This window comes from Haliotis cracherodii, unplaced genomic scaffold, assembly GCF_022045235.1.
Source record: "Haliotis cracherodii isolate W230 unplaced genomic scaffold, xgHalCrac1.p SCAF_5, whole genome shotgun sequence".
NCBI classification, from domain to species: Eukaryota; Metazoa; Mollusca; class Gastropoda; order Lepetellida; family Haliotidae; genus Haliotis; species Haliotis cracherodii.
Genome location: NW_027266308.1, coordinates 775,824 through 791,645, shown reverse-complemented (window position 1 = coordinate 791,645; position 15,822 = coordinate 775,824). Strand labels below are relative to the sequence as shown.

Genomic DNA, 15,822 nt, shown 5'->3' with positions numbered 1-15,822 from the left:
TGATATATATGATACTGAGACAGTATTTGTTTGGTTGTTGTTTAACGCCGCACTCAGCAATATTCCAGCTGTGTGACGGTCGTCTGTAAATAATCCAGTCTGGACCAGACAATCCAGTGATTGACATCATGAACATCGATCACCACTACTACGACAAATACAACTGCTACTGCTACTGCTGTTGCTGCTACTGCTACAACCACTACTTCTGCTGCAGCTACTACGAATACTACTGATGCTGCTACTACTACTACTATTACTACTACTACTACTACTACTGATGCTGCTACTACTGCAAACATCAGAAATAAATCCTGTAAAATAACTAACTCTAAGGTAGATCCTGTTAAGTCACATAATCGCGTACGTTTACAGTGAACAATTTAAATGTTGCTGCGTGAACGTATTTTTCTCGAATAAAACACTTGTCTATGCAATGTGCTTGGAACTTGTGACAGGACCCGAGAGCACGCCTCCATATCACGGTACCGGTGCTACAGGTTGGTTGGTTGGTTGTTTTATGCCGCAGTCAGCAGTATTTCACCTATACAGCTGTAAATAATCGAGTCTGGACCAGACAATCCGGTGATTGATATCATGAGCATCGATCCATGAAATTGGGGTCGATGTTATGCTTCAACCAAGTCACCGAGCCTGACCAATCGATCCCGTTAGTCGCCTCCTACGACAAGCATAGTCGCCTTTTACTGCAAGCATGGGTTGCTTAAGACCTATTCTACCGGATCTTCACGGGTCTCGGTGCTGCAGGAACACGGTGCAATACGATTTTTAGTGCGTCAGTACCATACCAAAATATACGTCGCATTCAGCAATTATCAATGCAGGTCAATACTACGACTGGACTTCAAACATGAAGGGAATCGAACCTCGGTCTGCTGGTAAACGCTTTAACCATGGGGGACACGGGTGGCCAAGTCGTCTAAGGCGCCGCGATTCCCTGTGCAGAGATGCATCCCTTGGACACGTCAGAAACCTATGATTGTGGGTTGGAATCCCGGTTCACCCCGATTATGTTTCTAGGTTTGTCAGCACCATACCCGTGCTCGTGGGTTTCACCGAAGTGGTTAACGTCTGAGACCTGCATCACTTCGGGCTTTCCTCCCACATTAAGCTGACACGCCGTGATATAACTGGAATACTGTTAAAAGTGGCGTTAAATCCAACTCACTCACCCACTAACTTTAACCAAAGGGGTTACCCAACTGACCTTAAATGGGTTCACCGCCGTCATAGAGCTGGAATATTGCTCAGTGCGGCGTCAAACAACAAACAAACAAAAAAACAATTCACGAGGTTCGAATCTACAGTTCAACAGTAGACTGTTTTCTGTACCCAAAACCACGTGTCTCTCTTCTTGATCGACAAGACGCCACATTTCGCTGTACAGAGTTACATCCCTTATCTGTGCCAGGAACCTATGACTGGGATTGTGCGTTTTGGTCACTCACTCACTCACTCACTCACTCACTCACTCACTCACTCACTCATTCACTCACTCACTCTCTCACTGGATATACCATACATTGACAACGCACGTAAATGCAGAAGCAAGAAGACATCTCACAAAAAAACAAATAATAGTCACCAAAATATATACCTTGCCTGTCGAAATAACGTGAATAATTATAACTTTATAAATTTAGAAATTATTAAAACATAGTATTAACATGTTAAAATGTGCTTTCTTATCGGTCAATAATCAATACATGTACCGCGGCCATGAAAGTGGCGACATAGATAAAATCCCTGTCTTAATGTGGGATTTATCAACACAACCACACAATCAGCACAATGGCGCGTCCTCTGCTTGTGTGTGTGGCCATCTGTCATCTTTGTCTTGTGGTTGCGGCCGACAGTTTCGTGAGTTATCGCTTTCGATATATTCTTATTGGCTTTTACGTTTCTAATGATTTACCATTTTCCTCAAAACGTTTCAATATCTGTGAACACTACGACACTACATAACTACAGCACTACAAAACTACAGCAGTACAGGACTACAACACTACAGAACTACAACACTATAGAACTACAACACTACAGGACTACAACATTACAGAACTACAGCACTATAGAACTACAACACTACAGAACTACAACACCACAGAACTACAACACTACAGGACTACAACACTACAGAACAACAACACCACAGAACTACAACACTACAGAACTACAACACCACAGAACTACAACACTACAGGACTACAACACTACAGAACTACAACACCACAGAACTACAACACTACATAACTACAACATTATAGAACAACAACGCTACAAAACTACAGCACTACACCAGAAATATCGTTGTATCGTAATGTCTCTACAAGGACAACAGCGTTTTAACTATAACATCTTTAACATTCCATTGTATTGTGAGACCGCCTCCATGGTCTAGTGGTAGAGTCCGGAGAGCGGAAGGTCCGGGGTTTGGTCCCCGGCCGCGTCATACCAAAAGACGTTAAAAGATGGTACTTATTGTTACCCTGTCTGGGGCATTAAAGTGCTAAAACAAGCACTGGTCGGCTCGGAGTCAGTGTACTGTGTATGAGTGGGATATTCATGTTAAACTGCGGCATGGTATCTCAGTGAGCTAGCACTATAAATCGTCATCAGTCCGGACTTGTACAAGCAGCCACACAAACACACACACGTACATGTACATGCACGTCGCTATATAAATGCAATAATCTTGGACGCGACGTTAAACCCCATTTCACCTCACCCATTGTATTGTGTTGAGTAAATAATACTAGTGTTATAAATTAAGTGAAAAGTTAGCAATGTTCTCTGTGAAGGTGGACGTAAATAATTGGATTACTGTGCCCGTGCCGGATGGAGTCGACCCTGGGTATGGGTGTGAATAGGAATGCGTTAACCAAAACGCTAGCTCGTAGGCTGAGCGAGTTCAAACCGACTGTACACAACTAAAAAGTTTCAAAATATAATTTACTCAAACATTAATGACAACCAGATGAGCAAGGTCAAAACGACAACTTCATATAATACCCAGTCTCAAATATCTGCAGAAACAAATTCTATTTGTCGTAAAGGGCGAAATAGCTTCCTTTAAAACGTAGGGGCTAGTGCCTTGGAAAGTATGACAGCTGTGCTACAGTAAGGGATGGCGCTTCAAACAACGTTTTGACAAACGATGTCTCATTTTGAATAAATACCCGTGACCATCGACGGAGGTCAGACAAAACTATTTGACTTATATTGAAATGTCTCTGCATTCTAGTGTGCGCGGACCTGTAACTGTACTTCCGGTGGCGGACAGGGTACACCAATCTGGCCGGAAGCTGTTGCTGCAACAGCAGGAGTTGTCGCTCCCCTTGTCCTAGGGGGGCTTGGGTATGGGGTGTGGAAATTGGCATCCTCGTCGTCGGGTGGGTTCAACGTCACCCACCCGAGTTTCCCCAAACGGCAGGGGCTGATAAAGGACTTCGACCGGAAGGCCTCCCTGGAAAGCAGCACAAGTTCTGGCTATGACCCATACAAGCGACGGCAGTCCGCGTTGTCGGTGTTTGATAACGATGACGACGACTTTCCCTCTGATGTTGACCTTCCTCGCAACTCCTCTATAAACTCCTTCACTGGGGAGGATGGATCCATGTTCAGCGGGACCCCCAGGGGGGCGCCCATGTCTCGCCCCTCCTTCTTGCCGGCTCCCCAGTCCGGTACTCCGCGTGCCGGAAGCTTCAACTCGTGGATGTGATGGGTCCATCATGTGTCGTTGTCAAACTAAGAACATACTGACAATCGAGGTATGCGTGTTAAAATACGTTGGTGTCAGTAGGTCACTTAATTGAGTTATTATTCACTGATTAATAATCAAGAAACGCTTTCTTCAAAATTAAATTAGCACTAAAGCCAGAATTAATTGGCATACTGTTTTTCTCCTAGAGTTTTGCTCGTAAATGATGGACTGTTGTGTGTCTTTGATTGATTGACTGTGAACTTCAAGATCTACATAATTATATTACATTTGTATATTAATGTCTTTCAATGTATAAGGTATAATAAATACATGAAAATATGAAAATTGTCTCGTTTCTGCAGAAGTGTATCCTTCCAAAAGCGATGGCGTATAAATGCTTTTACGACCAATCCTTATTTTAATAATGACGGTAACAAATTAAACATTTCAATTTGTTTGGTAAAAGGCAGCGTCTCCAGCGTTAAAGCCTGGCATGGTATGTGCACATTCATTCATGCAGTTTGTAGGAAATGTGACGTTTGTTTTCTTGACCAGGATTTTATGTCGGACGTGATTGTAGTTTTAAGACATGATCGCAGAGTTAAGACATGATTGTAGAGTTAAGACATGATTGTAGAGTTAAGACATGATTGTAGAGTTAAGACATGGTTGTAGAGTTTAGACATGATTGCAGAGTTAAGACATGATTGTAGAGTCCAGTTTGCAGTCCAGTCGCCATTCTCAACTTCCTGGGGACATACAACCGAAGCTACCCAGGGGCGCTAGAAGGTTTTTTACATCCTTCTCACATATCGGGTACCCATTCCCTGCTGGGTGAACAGAGGCACATTTGAACTAAGTCAATTGCCCAGGGGGTGACACCACAAGTATTGACACTTGTGTTTCGAATCAATATGTTCCATAGATGGAAACAGTAGTTCGACTTGTCTTTATTGACGTCCCTCAGTTTGTGTACTCTGTCTCCCCCCCCCCCCCCCCCCCCCCCACACACACACACACACCTCCCCCTCCGCTCCCCTGCGAGGACCCCCCGGAGACGTCTGTCACGGACGTGTTATCCTATAAACCCCCGGGACTGGTAATGACGTCACCATATCGGTCAGAGTACGATTGGAAGATTAAGAAATCAAATGTGACATGCCTCGTGCAACTAAGGCCTACACATAAAACACATCCTACGCTCTGATCCTACTGCAATTCCATGATGATTTTGTATTTTTATTATTGGCAAAGCATAAAAATTTAAATAAAATAAAATGACCTCTTGAACTGTTTTTTTGGGGCAGACAATTTTATGTTTTCTTCAACAGTTTAAAGCATATGTTAAATATCTTAACAATTCACATCTTTAGGGCACATCCATACCTTTCCCAACCCCTGCATATAAAATGGTAGGTCCCTTACTTGTCTCTGGTGTTGCCGATTTCTATTTACCTGATAAGAAGGGTTTGAAATGAGATGACACTTATTCAGAAAACCCAACCCCAATCGTTCCCCAAAGTGTTGCAGCGACACCAAACCATCACAATAAATAAGTCATAAGCAGTTAAACCATCACAATAAATACGTCATAAGCAGCTAAACCATCACAATACATACGTCATTAGCAGCTAAACCATCACAACAAATACGTTACAAGCACCTAAACCATCACAATACATACGTCATATGCAGCTAAACCATCACAATACATACGTCATATGCAGCTAAACCATCACAATACATACGTCATATGCAGCTAAACCATCACAATGAATACGTCATAAGCAGCTAAACCATCACAATATATACGTCATTAGCAGTTAAACCATCACAACAAATACGTAACAAGCACCTAAACCATCACAATACATACGTCATATGCAGCTAAACCATCACAATACATACGTCATATGCAGCTAAACCATCACAATAAATACGTCATAAGCAGCTAAACCATCACAATACATACGTCATTAGCAGTTAAACCATCACAACACATACGTTACAAGCACCTAAACCATCACAATACATACGTCATATGCACCTAAACCATCACAATACATACGTCATGTGCAGCGAAATCATCATAATAAATACGTCATAAGCAGTTAAACCACCATAATAAATACCGCAATAAGTAGTTAAACCATCATAATAGATACGTCATAAGCAGCTAAATCATCACAGTATATACGTCATAAGCAGCTTAACCATCACAATACATACGTCATATGCAGCTAAACCATCACAATAAATACGTCATAAGCAGCTAAACCATCACAATACATACGTCATTAGCAGTTAAACCATCACAACAAATACGTTACAAGCACCTAAACCACCACAATACATACGTCATATGCAGCTAAACCATCACAATACATACGTCATATGCAGCTAAACCATCACAATACATACGTCATATGCAGCTAAACCATCACAATAAATACGTCATAAGCAGCTAAACCATCACAATACATACGTCATTAGCAGTTAAACCATCACAACAAATACGTTACAAGCACCTAAACCATCACAATACATACGTCATATGCAGCTAAACCATCACAATACATACGTCATGTGCAGCGAAACCATCATAATAAATACGTCATAAGCAGATAAACCACCATAATAAATACCGCAATAAGTAGTTAAACCATCATAATAAATACGTCATAAGCAGCTAAACCATCACAGTATATACGTCATAAGCAGCTTAACCATCATAATACATACGTCATATGCAGCTAAACCATCATAATGAATACGTCATAAGCCGCTAAACCATCATAATGAATACGTCATAAGCAGTTACACCACCATAATAAATACCGCAAAAAGTAGTTAAACCATCATAATAAACACGTCATAAGCAGCTAAACCGTCATAATAAATACAGGCATACAAATCTAAACCATCAAATGAATACGCCATAAGCAGCTAAACCATCACAATGCATACGTCATTAGCAGCTAAACCATCATAATAAATACAGTCATAAGCAGTTAAAACATGGCAATAAATATCGCCATAAGAAGCTAAACCATCACAATAAATACGTCATAAGCAACCGAATCATCCAATAAATACCTCATAAGCAGCTAAACTTCAATCTATCAGTATTGACTTTGAAGATAAATCTTTCAATCACTGCTGACTTTATATTAACTCATTTGGATACACGCCAGTTCTGCAGCTGAAGTCCGGCAGCAAATGACAATAAAACAACTACTGATCAATTTATTTGATATACTTTGACTCGTTTACAGGAGTCAGTATCTGCGCCACCGTGGACTATCCCAGGTTGCTCGACAGGGAACATGCGCTATAGACGCACCTATTTGTTCAAAAGATTAAGCTATTAACTTGAAGTGAATAGAGACAAGTAAAGGGAGATTGTACGAGGGAGATCCTGGTATGGCGATATAATGAAGGATTTATGTGTCCAGATTGGTATGTGTTAATATCTTCAAACAACGAAACCTAGCTGATGCTAAACGTGTCGCTGATCAGACAATATAAACTCGGTATGACTTATCATGACTTACCAACGAAACGTATTTGCAATTAATCAACTTTTGGTTATTAATATTCATAAAATATTTATGAATAATTATACATATTTTGTACTCACATGTGAGGTAACTGTTTTAAATCGTTTATGGATCAATTCTAACATGATTGCCCTGTTACCTACAAACCACGTCCCAAACAATCGCTTGAATTAAAAACTCATGATTAAATTGTAATTACATACTCCGAAACGTTGTGTTCCTCATAAGAAAGAAGTTGACATCCATAGTTGACATCTTCTTTATTGGATATTTGGACTATCACAAAGATTGGGGAACCCTGACTTGATCCATAGAATATTTGTCCCTAACCACGGAGACCGTAGATACAGTTACAACATTACATGAACTTTAATGACAGTTTGATAGATGCAATCATTTTGCCAACACTCCAATAGTTTGAGTATGGGCACTCAATCGTCCCATAGTTTTCCTTGAAAGGTTCCCCTCCCATTGTTAAACAAGAGCGGTCACCCTCCCATAGTATAGCATAGTATAGTGAATATCACTTGAAGATTAGTTTGAGGCATTAACTTGATCGACCTTTGTTTTAAGTAGGAGAAAGTCCTCAATCTCGCGATTATTTTCGCACGTGAAACTTGCCTGACAGCCTCGAACACGCTTCATGCGCGAAAATAATCGCGGGATTTCGGACATTCTCCTATACTTACATCTCTATCTTCGAAGTTTGTCCCTAAATGAAAGCAAATATGAATGAATAAGTGTAAGCGGGTAGGGCATTAAGGTAACGAGAAGGCATTCCCTAGGCACCAACCAGTTCCACTCCTTGCTGATCGGTTTCGTTATGCATAGGCATCGGAATTTGTGCTCGGATATGAAAACAATGAAACAAGGGAGTTTGGCCAAGAAGTTTAACTTAATGTTGATATCAAAGAGACAGGTGTTTCATAATTAGACCTATGCATAACGATTCCTAGTGACAATGCCTATCCACAAGATTGCATGACAAGAGGGATGACTTCAATTGTCTCATCGTAACATTTCCCCTTCCTGTCGAGCAACATTCCAGAAGCTCCACCTCTAGAGATACAATCGAGCATGTTCTTTCCTCAAAGATTTCAAAGAATGTCATACGGCTCATGCTCCAAAGTTGTTGATTACAACATTCAAAGCCCCATCAAGGCTTTCAAAACATTTTATGGTGGACAGATCCATATTTTGACGCCAGTGTCATATATTTCAGTTCTTGTTTAGATGAACTCTTACTTTGCCTTTACAGGTGTCTGTGACGGGCATCATATGTGACAGAATACACCCAGCTTTTCGCGAACATATTTTATCGTATTCGTTGTCAGTGATTCCTGGACGCAGGCTTATGACATAGTCGGAATCGTATACCTTCAGTCTACTGTCAACGGAGATGTTTAAAGATTCTGGAAAGAGCTTTGTCGCCCCTATGTCATTGACAGTATTCTCACCAGTGACATGTCGTTAATTAAGTCTGAAGATCTGTATATTCACAGCTCCAGGTACAATGATTATAGTTTCTACATTGTATATATCCCATGTCATGAATACAAATCACATTAAGCGAGCCTTTGGAGAGCATACAACCTATTTTCTGTTCCTGATATATGATATATAATAATGCGGAAAATTTCAATACGGAAACACAGTTTCAGTGAGTGAGTGAGTATGGTTTTAGCAATATTCCAGCAATATCATGACGGGGGACACCAGCAAAATGGCTTCACACATTGTACCAATGTCGGGAATCGAACCCGGGTCTTCGGCGTGACGAGGGAACGCTTTAACCACTAGGCTACTCCACTGCCCCCAATGTTAGAGTGTACCGTCCTGTGTATCATATGTTTGTTTTGTATCATATGTCACCATGAAAACCTATTGTGGATGTTAGGTGGGGGTGTATTTAGTAGAAAAACATTGTGGACGATAGGTGGGGGCGTTTTTAGTAGACAAACATTGTGGACGATAGGTGGGGGCGTATTTAGTAGACAAACATTGTGAACGTTAGGTGGGGGCGTATTTAGTAGACAAACATTGTGAACGTTAGGTGGGGGTGTATTTAGTAGACAAACATTGTGAACGTTAGGTGGGGGCGTATTTAGTAGACAAACATTGTGAACGTTAGGTGGGGGTGTATTTAGTAGACAAACATTGTGAACGTTAGGTGGGGGTGTATTTAGTAGACAAACATTGTGAACGTTAGGTGGGGGTGTATTTAGTAGACAAACATTGTGAACGTTAGGTGGGGGTGTATTTAGTAGACAAACATTGTGAACGTTAGGTGGGGGTGTATTTAGTAGACAAACATTGTGAACGTTAGGTGGGGGTGTATTTAGTAGAAAAACACCGTGAACGTTAGGTGGGGGTGTATTTAGTAGACAAACATTGTGAACGTTAGGTGGGGGTGTATTTAGCAGACAAACATTGTGAACGTTAGGCAGATGTGTATTTAGTAGACAAACAGTGTGAACCTTAGGCGGGGGTATTTTTAAGTAGACACAAATTGTGAACGTTAGGAAAAGGTTATTTAATAGACAAACATTGTGAACGTTAACCTGATGTGTATTAAGTAGACAAACATTGTATGGATTCATGGAGCGTATTAAAAGCAGTTCCTGCAAGGTGACTCACGTGCATGTTTATTGGAGTGTTTTTTTTATCTGAATAAGTATAACTATATAAGTCGATGAAGATGCTGTCGCCGTCATACATTTACACCATCTTAAAATGTATTGCGGTAAACTATATTGTCTTTAAGAGAATGATAATGTAAATAAACAATTTTGAAAATAAAATATTTATAAGATACGTCTTTATCATTCCACTATAATCAGTACACATTACACTGCCGTGGTAAGGTATCACGGCTGATGCTATTCACACGTGTCAACAAGGAGAGAACCCGTCTTGTGTCATGTTGGCCGTCACATCAAACAACGACTGTGTCAACTCCATGACGTATATTGGGTTGTGCACAGCACGGGAGGAATCTTCCATACAAACGTCAACACAACATCAACTCTTTAATAAACAAAAATAAGCATATGTCAAACTGTCCATGACACCCCGATGTTGCTCGGCTATGTGATAACACTGGAAGATATATCTCTTCACGAAGGCAATTTAATCCTACTGACTTCTGTTATTTTCGTCCGTGGACGTGGGGTTGAGACTTTTGTAGTGTATTAGCCAACAGGAACCCTGATAACCTACTTCGATTGTCTGCTAATGACACGTGACTGACGCTTGTGTTAACGCTGGTTGCCGCTACTGCTGGTCCCCGTGGTACGGGACTGGATGGGGGTGCGCCGTCGTGACTCGGACAACGCCGTGACACGCCAAGCGGAGTGGAAGATGAGTCTGAAGGTGCCCGTATGTGGCATTGTGGTCAGTTGGATTACCTTGCTTCTCATCGAAGTGGTTGCTGAGGAGGTGAGTTACAGAGAACCGAGCATCTTCATCAGCTTGTACAGCAAAATACTGTAAACTTTAGTTTAACTTTTAATTTTAACATCTAACTAAAGAACTACAATGGTGTTTGTTAATTATTTTGGATTTTTGTAGTTAACAAACTATACTTTTCATTAACCACGCACTGACTGAAATCGATATATTTCAGATGTAAATGATGCCGATATCAGTGGCGGATTCAGAGGAGGGGGTAGTCTGGGGTGACCACCCCCATTTTTAAGTGTTAAAAAGATTCCACCATGATAACGTGGCAATTTGGTTGTTAAAGTAAAACAATGGTTTACATATCGTGTTCGTGATGTTGTGGGTAGACTTTTGGATTATACCCACCCCACCCCATCCAACCTCACCCCACCCCATCTCTCTGAAGGTACAGACTGTCGACGCGGAACCCCCTGTTTTAAAGATAAACTTTTTTAGCCTGTTTAAAAATATTTATCGTATTCATGTGGCGCCAAATGGTAAAAGCTATTAATCTGAAGCATCTACAATTTGCTAAAGTTCCACCTTTTTTCAAATCGGTATTTATAAATGTTATTAAAAATGCATTGTTCATATAACGTAATATGTTATTATGATGTAGCCATCAGGACAATACTCATGATGAGATTTAGAGGGAGCGGGTAAAAATTGTGAGTAATAAATAAACACGCACCCATGTGTCCCTCTCACAGCTGATCTCTCGTTTGTTGTAAACAATCGAATTTTTGGACTAATTTAGTTACATTAGAGAAAGGCCACGCTGTCGAAATGTTCACCATCACTTTCAGACATCTAGATGACCTCATTTCTGTCAGCAAGGCCAAATAAATGAGCATCTTCTCTCATCTATCCACCAGAATTGGAAGTCATAGACACAACTGAGATACCGTTTTCAGTGTCCTTTCTGGGTGGATGCATAAACATTCAGATGCTGACTTCTTTAAGTGGCATTTAGAAGTTGGTGTGATGAAGAAAGAAAAGTTCTATGGATGAACAACTTCTTTATTACAATTAGTGCGACGTTTCGGTGTAGATCCTAACACCTTTATCACCTTTGATAAAGGTGTTAGGATCTACACTGAAGTGATAAACGTCCGAGACCTGAGTGTATTACCTACACCAGGATAAACAAATTAAGTCATGATGTCATGTCCCTTTGTACACCTTCCCGTTTGTATTTCCAGCAGGCAAATTTCAATTGTGAAATATCAATAGATCAAACATATATCAAATAGATATATCAAATATACATCCACACCGTATTATCAAGATTCTATACTACCCATCATGCAATGTGCTGGAAAAGCATCAACATGATATATTGCTTTTCAGACAGACAGACAGACAGACAGACAGAGAATCTCTTAAGGCCATTTGCCCAAAATACAATCATGCAAAATTAATCCGCCGTATATTACAGCATTTACCAATCGAAGAGGGAAAATGTCTTCCTGTTTTAACACTGTATAAATACAAGCTTACATCATGAATAATTTCGTGATGTGCAGTATTTAGTTTCTCAACTATTTCTTACAGCGGTCTCACTAACAAATCTTATAAACACTCTCATGTAAATTGCTTTGCAGTGTAATACAAACACCGGCTGCACGTGCACGTTCCAAGATGGCGACACGACGGCTTTCGATGCCAAGGACACCCGTAGTGTCGGTCTGTCGGCTGCCACGGGTGCCCTGAGTTCCATGGTTCTGGCAGGGGGAGGCATGGCGCTGTGGAAGTACTTCAAGAACAGGGGCAGCGGAAACATGACCGACACGTACGGTCGTCCCCCGAGCAGCCAGGGGTCGTGGATGGGGGAGGAACGCAGGGCGCCTAATCGGAGGGGGTCCGTCCCGCTGTCTGAAGACGGGTATGACATGTCGGGGAGAATGACGACAGGGTCTGGGAGGAGCCACCCCACAAACATCTACAAACACGGGGGTAAAATATGGCCTGGATCCAGATAGAGAGAGGCCCCGCCGACGACCTGTTGAAGTGTATCTGTGATATAACGGTAGATATTACACTGTCCGGGCCATCCCCGGGCGTCATGAAACAAGCACCATGTATATTTAAACTTTGAACAACGTTGAAGTAGGAGCTGAAAAACTAAGGAAAATAATCAATGCACGTGTGTCACTTGACGTAAAAAGTCAACACTTACTGTGAAGATGTATTGTCATATATATATATATATATAAAGCCAACGGATAAAAACGATATCCGTTGGGGTCATATGGATATAAATTTCGAAACAATTTTGCGAGGGCACGAGGCCTAGCCAAGCGGGATCAGTGGCCATATCTGTGCTTGTAGTCCTCTGCGGCTTGAAACCTACCCCACAAAGGCTCGCTAAATACAATACTTATTCTTAATGCAGGATATTTACCATCCCCAAAATCCCAAACACACTCGCGTGATACCCCCCCCCCCTCTCTCTCTCTCTCTCTCTCTCTCTCTCTCTCTCTCTCTCTATATATATATATATATATATATATATACATATATATATTTATATACATATATATATTTACAACTAGTACTAGTATGTTTATACATTAGTAATTGTTGTTAAGTTGTTATTTGGGGACAGGTAACAGTTACTTTCGCGCCTAACATTTGTGTGAACTAAATTATATACTTACGTTATTATCTCAGTAGAAGGAAAGACACTAAAATATACTCACCAGCAAAAGAAACACAACCCACAGAAACATATAGAGAAGTATTACGTTAAGGAGAGATGTTTGTCATGTTTACCAATTAATGACAAAACTAAACAATCAGTCAAGTGTTACCACAAAGTGTGTTTATTCTTATCACGATATGCTGCACGTGATTTCCAAACATGATATTCTAATCCTGCACGAGACTAATGGTGTATCTCGAGTCATGGATCTATGACGTCACATTTGATGCGTTCAAGAGCGTCGGTTCACACAACAAACCAGTATGTTCGTTTGTGAATGTGAGTAATTCTTCATGTATTAACCAACATTAATGGTATTAGCGTTTCTTTTGTCGGTGAGTATATATTAATAAAATCCACATTATCCTGTCATTTCAATTCATCCACACGTGTTATCATTTTGGACTCGGTAGCCGCTGAACAAATAAATTACCCGTGTAATACCTCTATTTTCTATTATCTGTGAACTATTAAGCATAATTGTTCAAATTCAAAACTATCTGTGATTTGACGTTTTAGTACAAATCATTTAAAAATATTATTCCAGGAGAGGATTTTTTTAAATAATTTTCGTAAATTACAATATTAGCTGTTACTTGGTTTACGTACCTGCCGACCTTAGAATTCAGGAATGTGAAATAAATAGTTTAATTTAATGGGTTTTTTTTTATTAACGCAGTTACGTTTCTGACGAAAACGTCATTACTTGTTTCCGTGCCTGACAAATACACATGGTACATGCACAACGAGTGATTGTTTGCTTTATTCATAGTTTTATCGGTATCCAAACAAAGTGCGGCTTTCATATGTTTTCATATAAAGTCTATAAATGTTTTATAATTCCTCATTTCACATAAGAACCGAAAGAAAAATATTTAATAAGTCATTTTATTTTCCCTGACTACTCGCCCTTTATTATAAAAAAGTAAATGAAATGTATTTTTGAAAACCAACCAAAGGTTTTGAGGGGGAAATCCGTAAGCCAATGAATGAAAGGATTAGGTTCAGGTTGTATGTGGTTCTACGTATACAGGGGGCACGGGGTGGCCCAGTCGTCTAAGGCGACGCCAGAAACCTATGATTGTGGGTTCGAATCACTGTTCGCCCCAATTATGCTTCTAGGTACCCGTGCTTGTGGGTTTCACCGAAGTGGTAAACGTCTGAGACCTGCATTGCTTCGGGCTTTCCTCCCAAATTAAGCTGACATGCCGCGATATAACCGGAATATTGTTAATATTTACAAAGCGGCGTAAAACAACCTCACTCATACTCACTCTATTAGGACAAAAAGCGGCTTTAAACCAAACTCACTCACTCACTCTTCGTTTACAGGGAATGCATTGGTAATATGCCATCAGAAGGATGGGCTTGTTTAGGCTTGGAACACGTCGACACCAGTATTTTTATTTATTTTGTACATACACATCGCACAAGTTACAATTACTACCGTATCGAATGTTTACAACTCATTGTGTCCGTTCTAGTAGTATACAAACACACATGGCAATTTAACAGGGTGCACACTTCAATGCTGAGGAATCAGCCCACAAATGAATGGCATGCTTACATTGTAACAGTATATTTGCTGATCTGATTACATATTTTCAAAATTAACAGTCACGTACAAAACGTCACCACGAAATGGACTTGATCTCGGAATAACGTAGAATTCTTTCTTTAAGAAAAAATCTTGCAACGTCATTACCAGATTGTGCCAGCTACCTATTTTATACTATATCTGACCCAATAGAAAGAAGATCACCTACATTCACACTTTAACTACATCACATCATATGCAGTCGTTTTGTATCAGTGTCCTGCGCAATGATAATGCCGCGGGTTTCTTATAATTGTTCCGAGAAATTGTTATTGCATGAATTATACCTTGACACAACCCACAGACCCAGGTGATAATTGACTTATCAGAAAAATAGAATTCCCGGTGACGAAATAATTGGATGTTGTTAGAATTAATTTGAGTTTTATATAGGTAATTATTATTTTACACGTTTGATTTGATGCACTCACTAATTAAGCAGATGTCTAGAATTTGAACCACAGACAAGTTGTGTACTTATATAAGATGTATATTATTATTATTATTATTATTATTACCATATCACGATTGTCTTATTACGTGTTACAATGCGTTGTAAATCTGCACATAGGAATACCAACGACGATCACTGTTGATCAAATAAATACTATCTTGATTACTATGGTTGTTTTGCTTTACAACAGGCGGGCGATTAAGTTATGACGACATTTCTACAACAGATAATTTTGTTTTTCTTTAAACGCAGGGGTAGCCTGTGGTTAAAGCCTTCGCACGACGAAGGCCCTGGTGACCCTCGAATCCCCACATGAATACACCGTGTGAAGCCTATTCCCTG

The 15,822-nt window shown here is 40.2% G+C and overlaps 2 protein-coding genes across 2 annotated transcripts; both read left to right on the top strand.

The window, feature by feature from the left end:
• Window positions 1-1,812: 1,812 nt before the first annotated feature.
• Window positions 1,813-3,742, top strand: LOC139443418 (uncharacterized). The gene is made up of 2 exons (XM_071224409.1): window positions 1,813-1,881; window positions 3,266-3,742. The coding sequence occupies exons 1-2, from the start codon at window positions 1,813-1,815 to the stop codon at window positions 3,740-3,742; spliced, it is 546 nt and encodes a 181-aa protein (XP_071080510.1).
• Window positions 3,743-10,587: 6,845 nt separating this feature from the next.
• Window positions 10,588-12,707, top strand: LOC139442524 (uncharacterized). Its single transcript, XM_071223340.1, has 2 exons — window positions 10,588-10,722; window positions 12,330-12,707. Exons 1-2 carry the CDS (start codon window positions 10,588-10,590, stop codon window positions 12,705-12,707), a joined length of 513 nt encoding a protein of 170 aa, XP_071079441.1.
• Window positions 12,708-15,822: the final 3,115 nt, after the last annotated feature.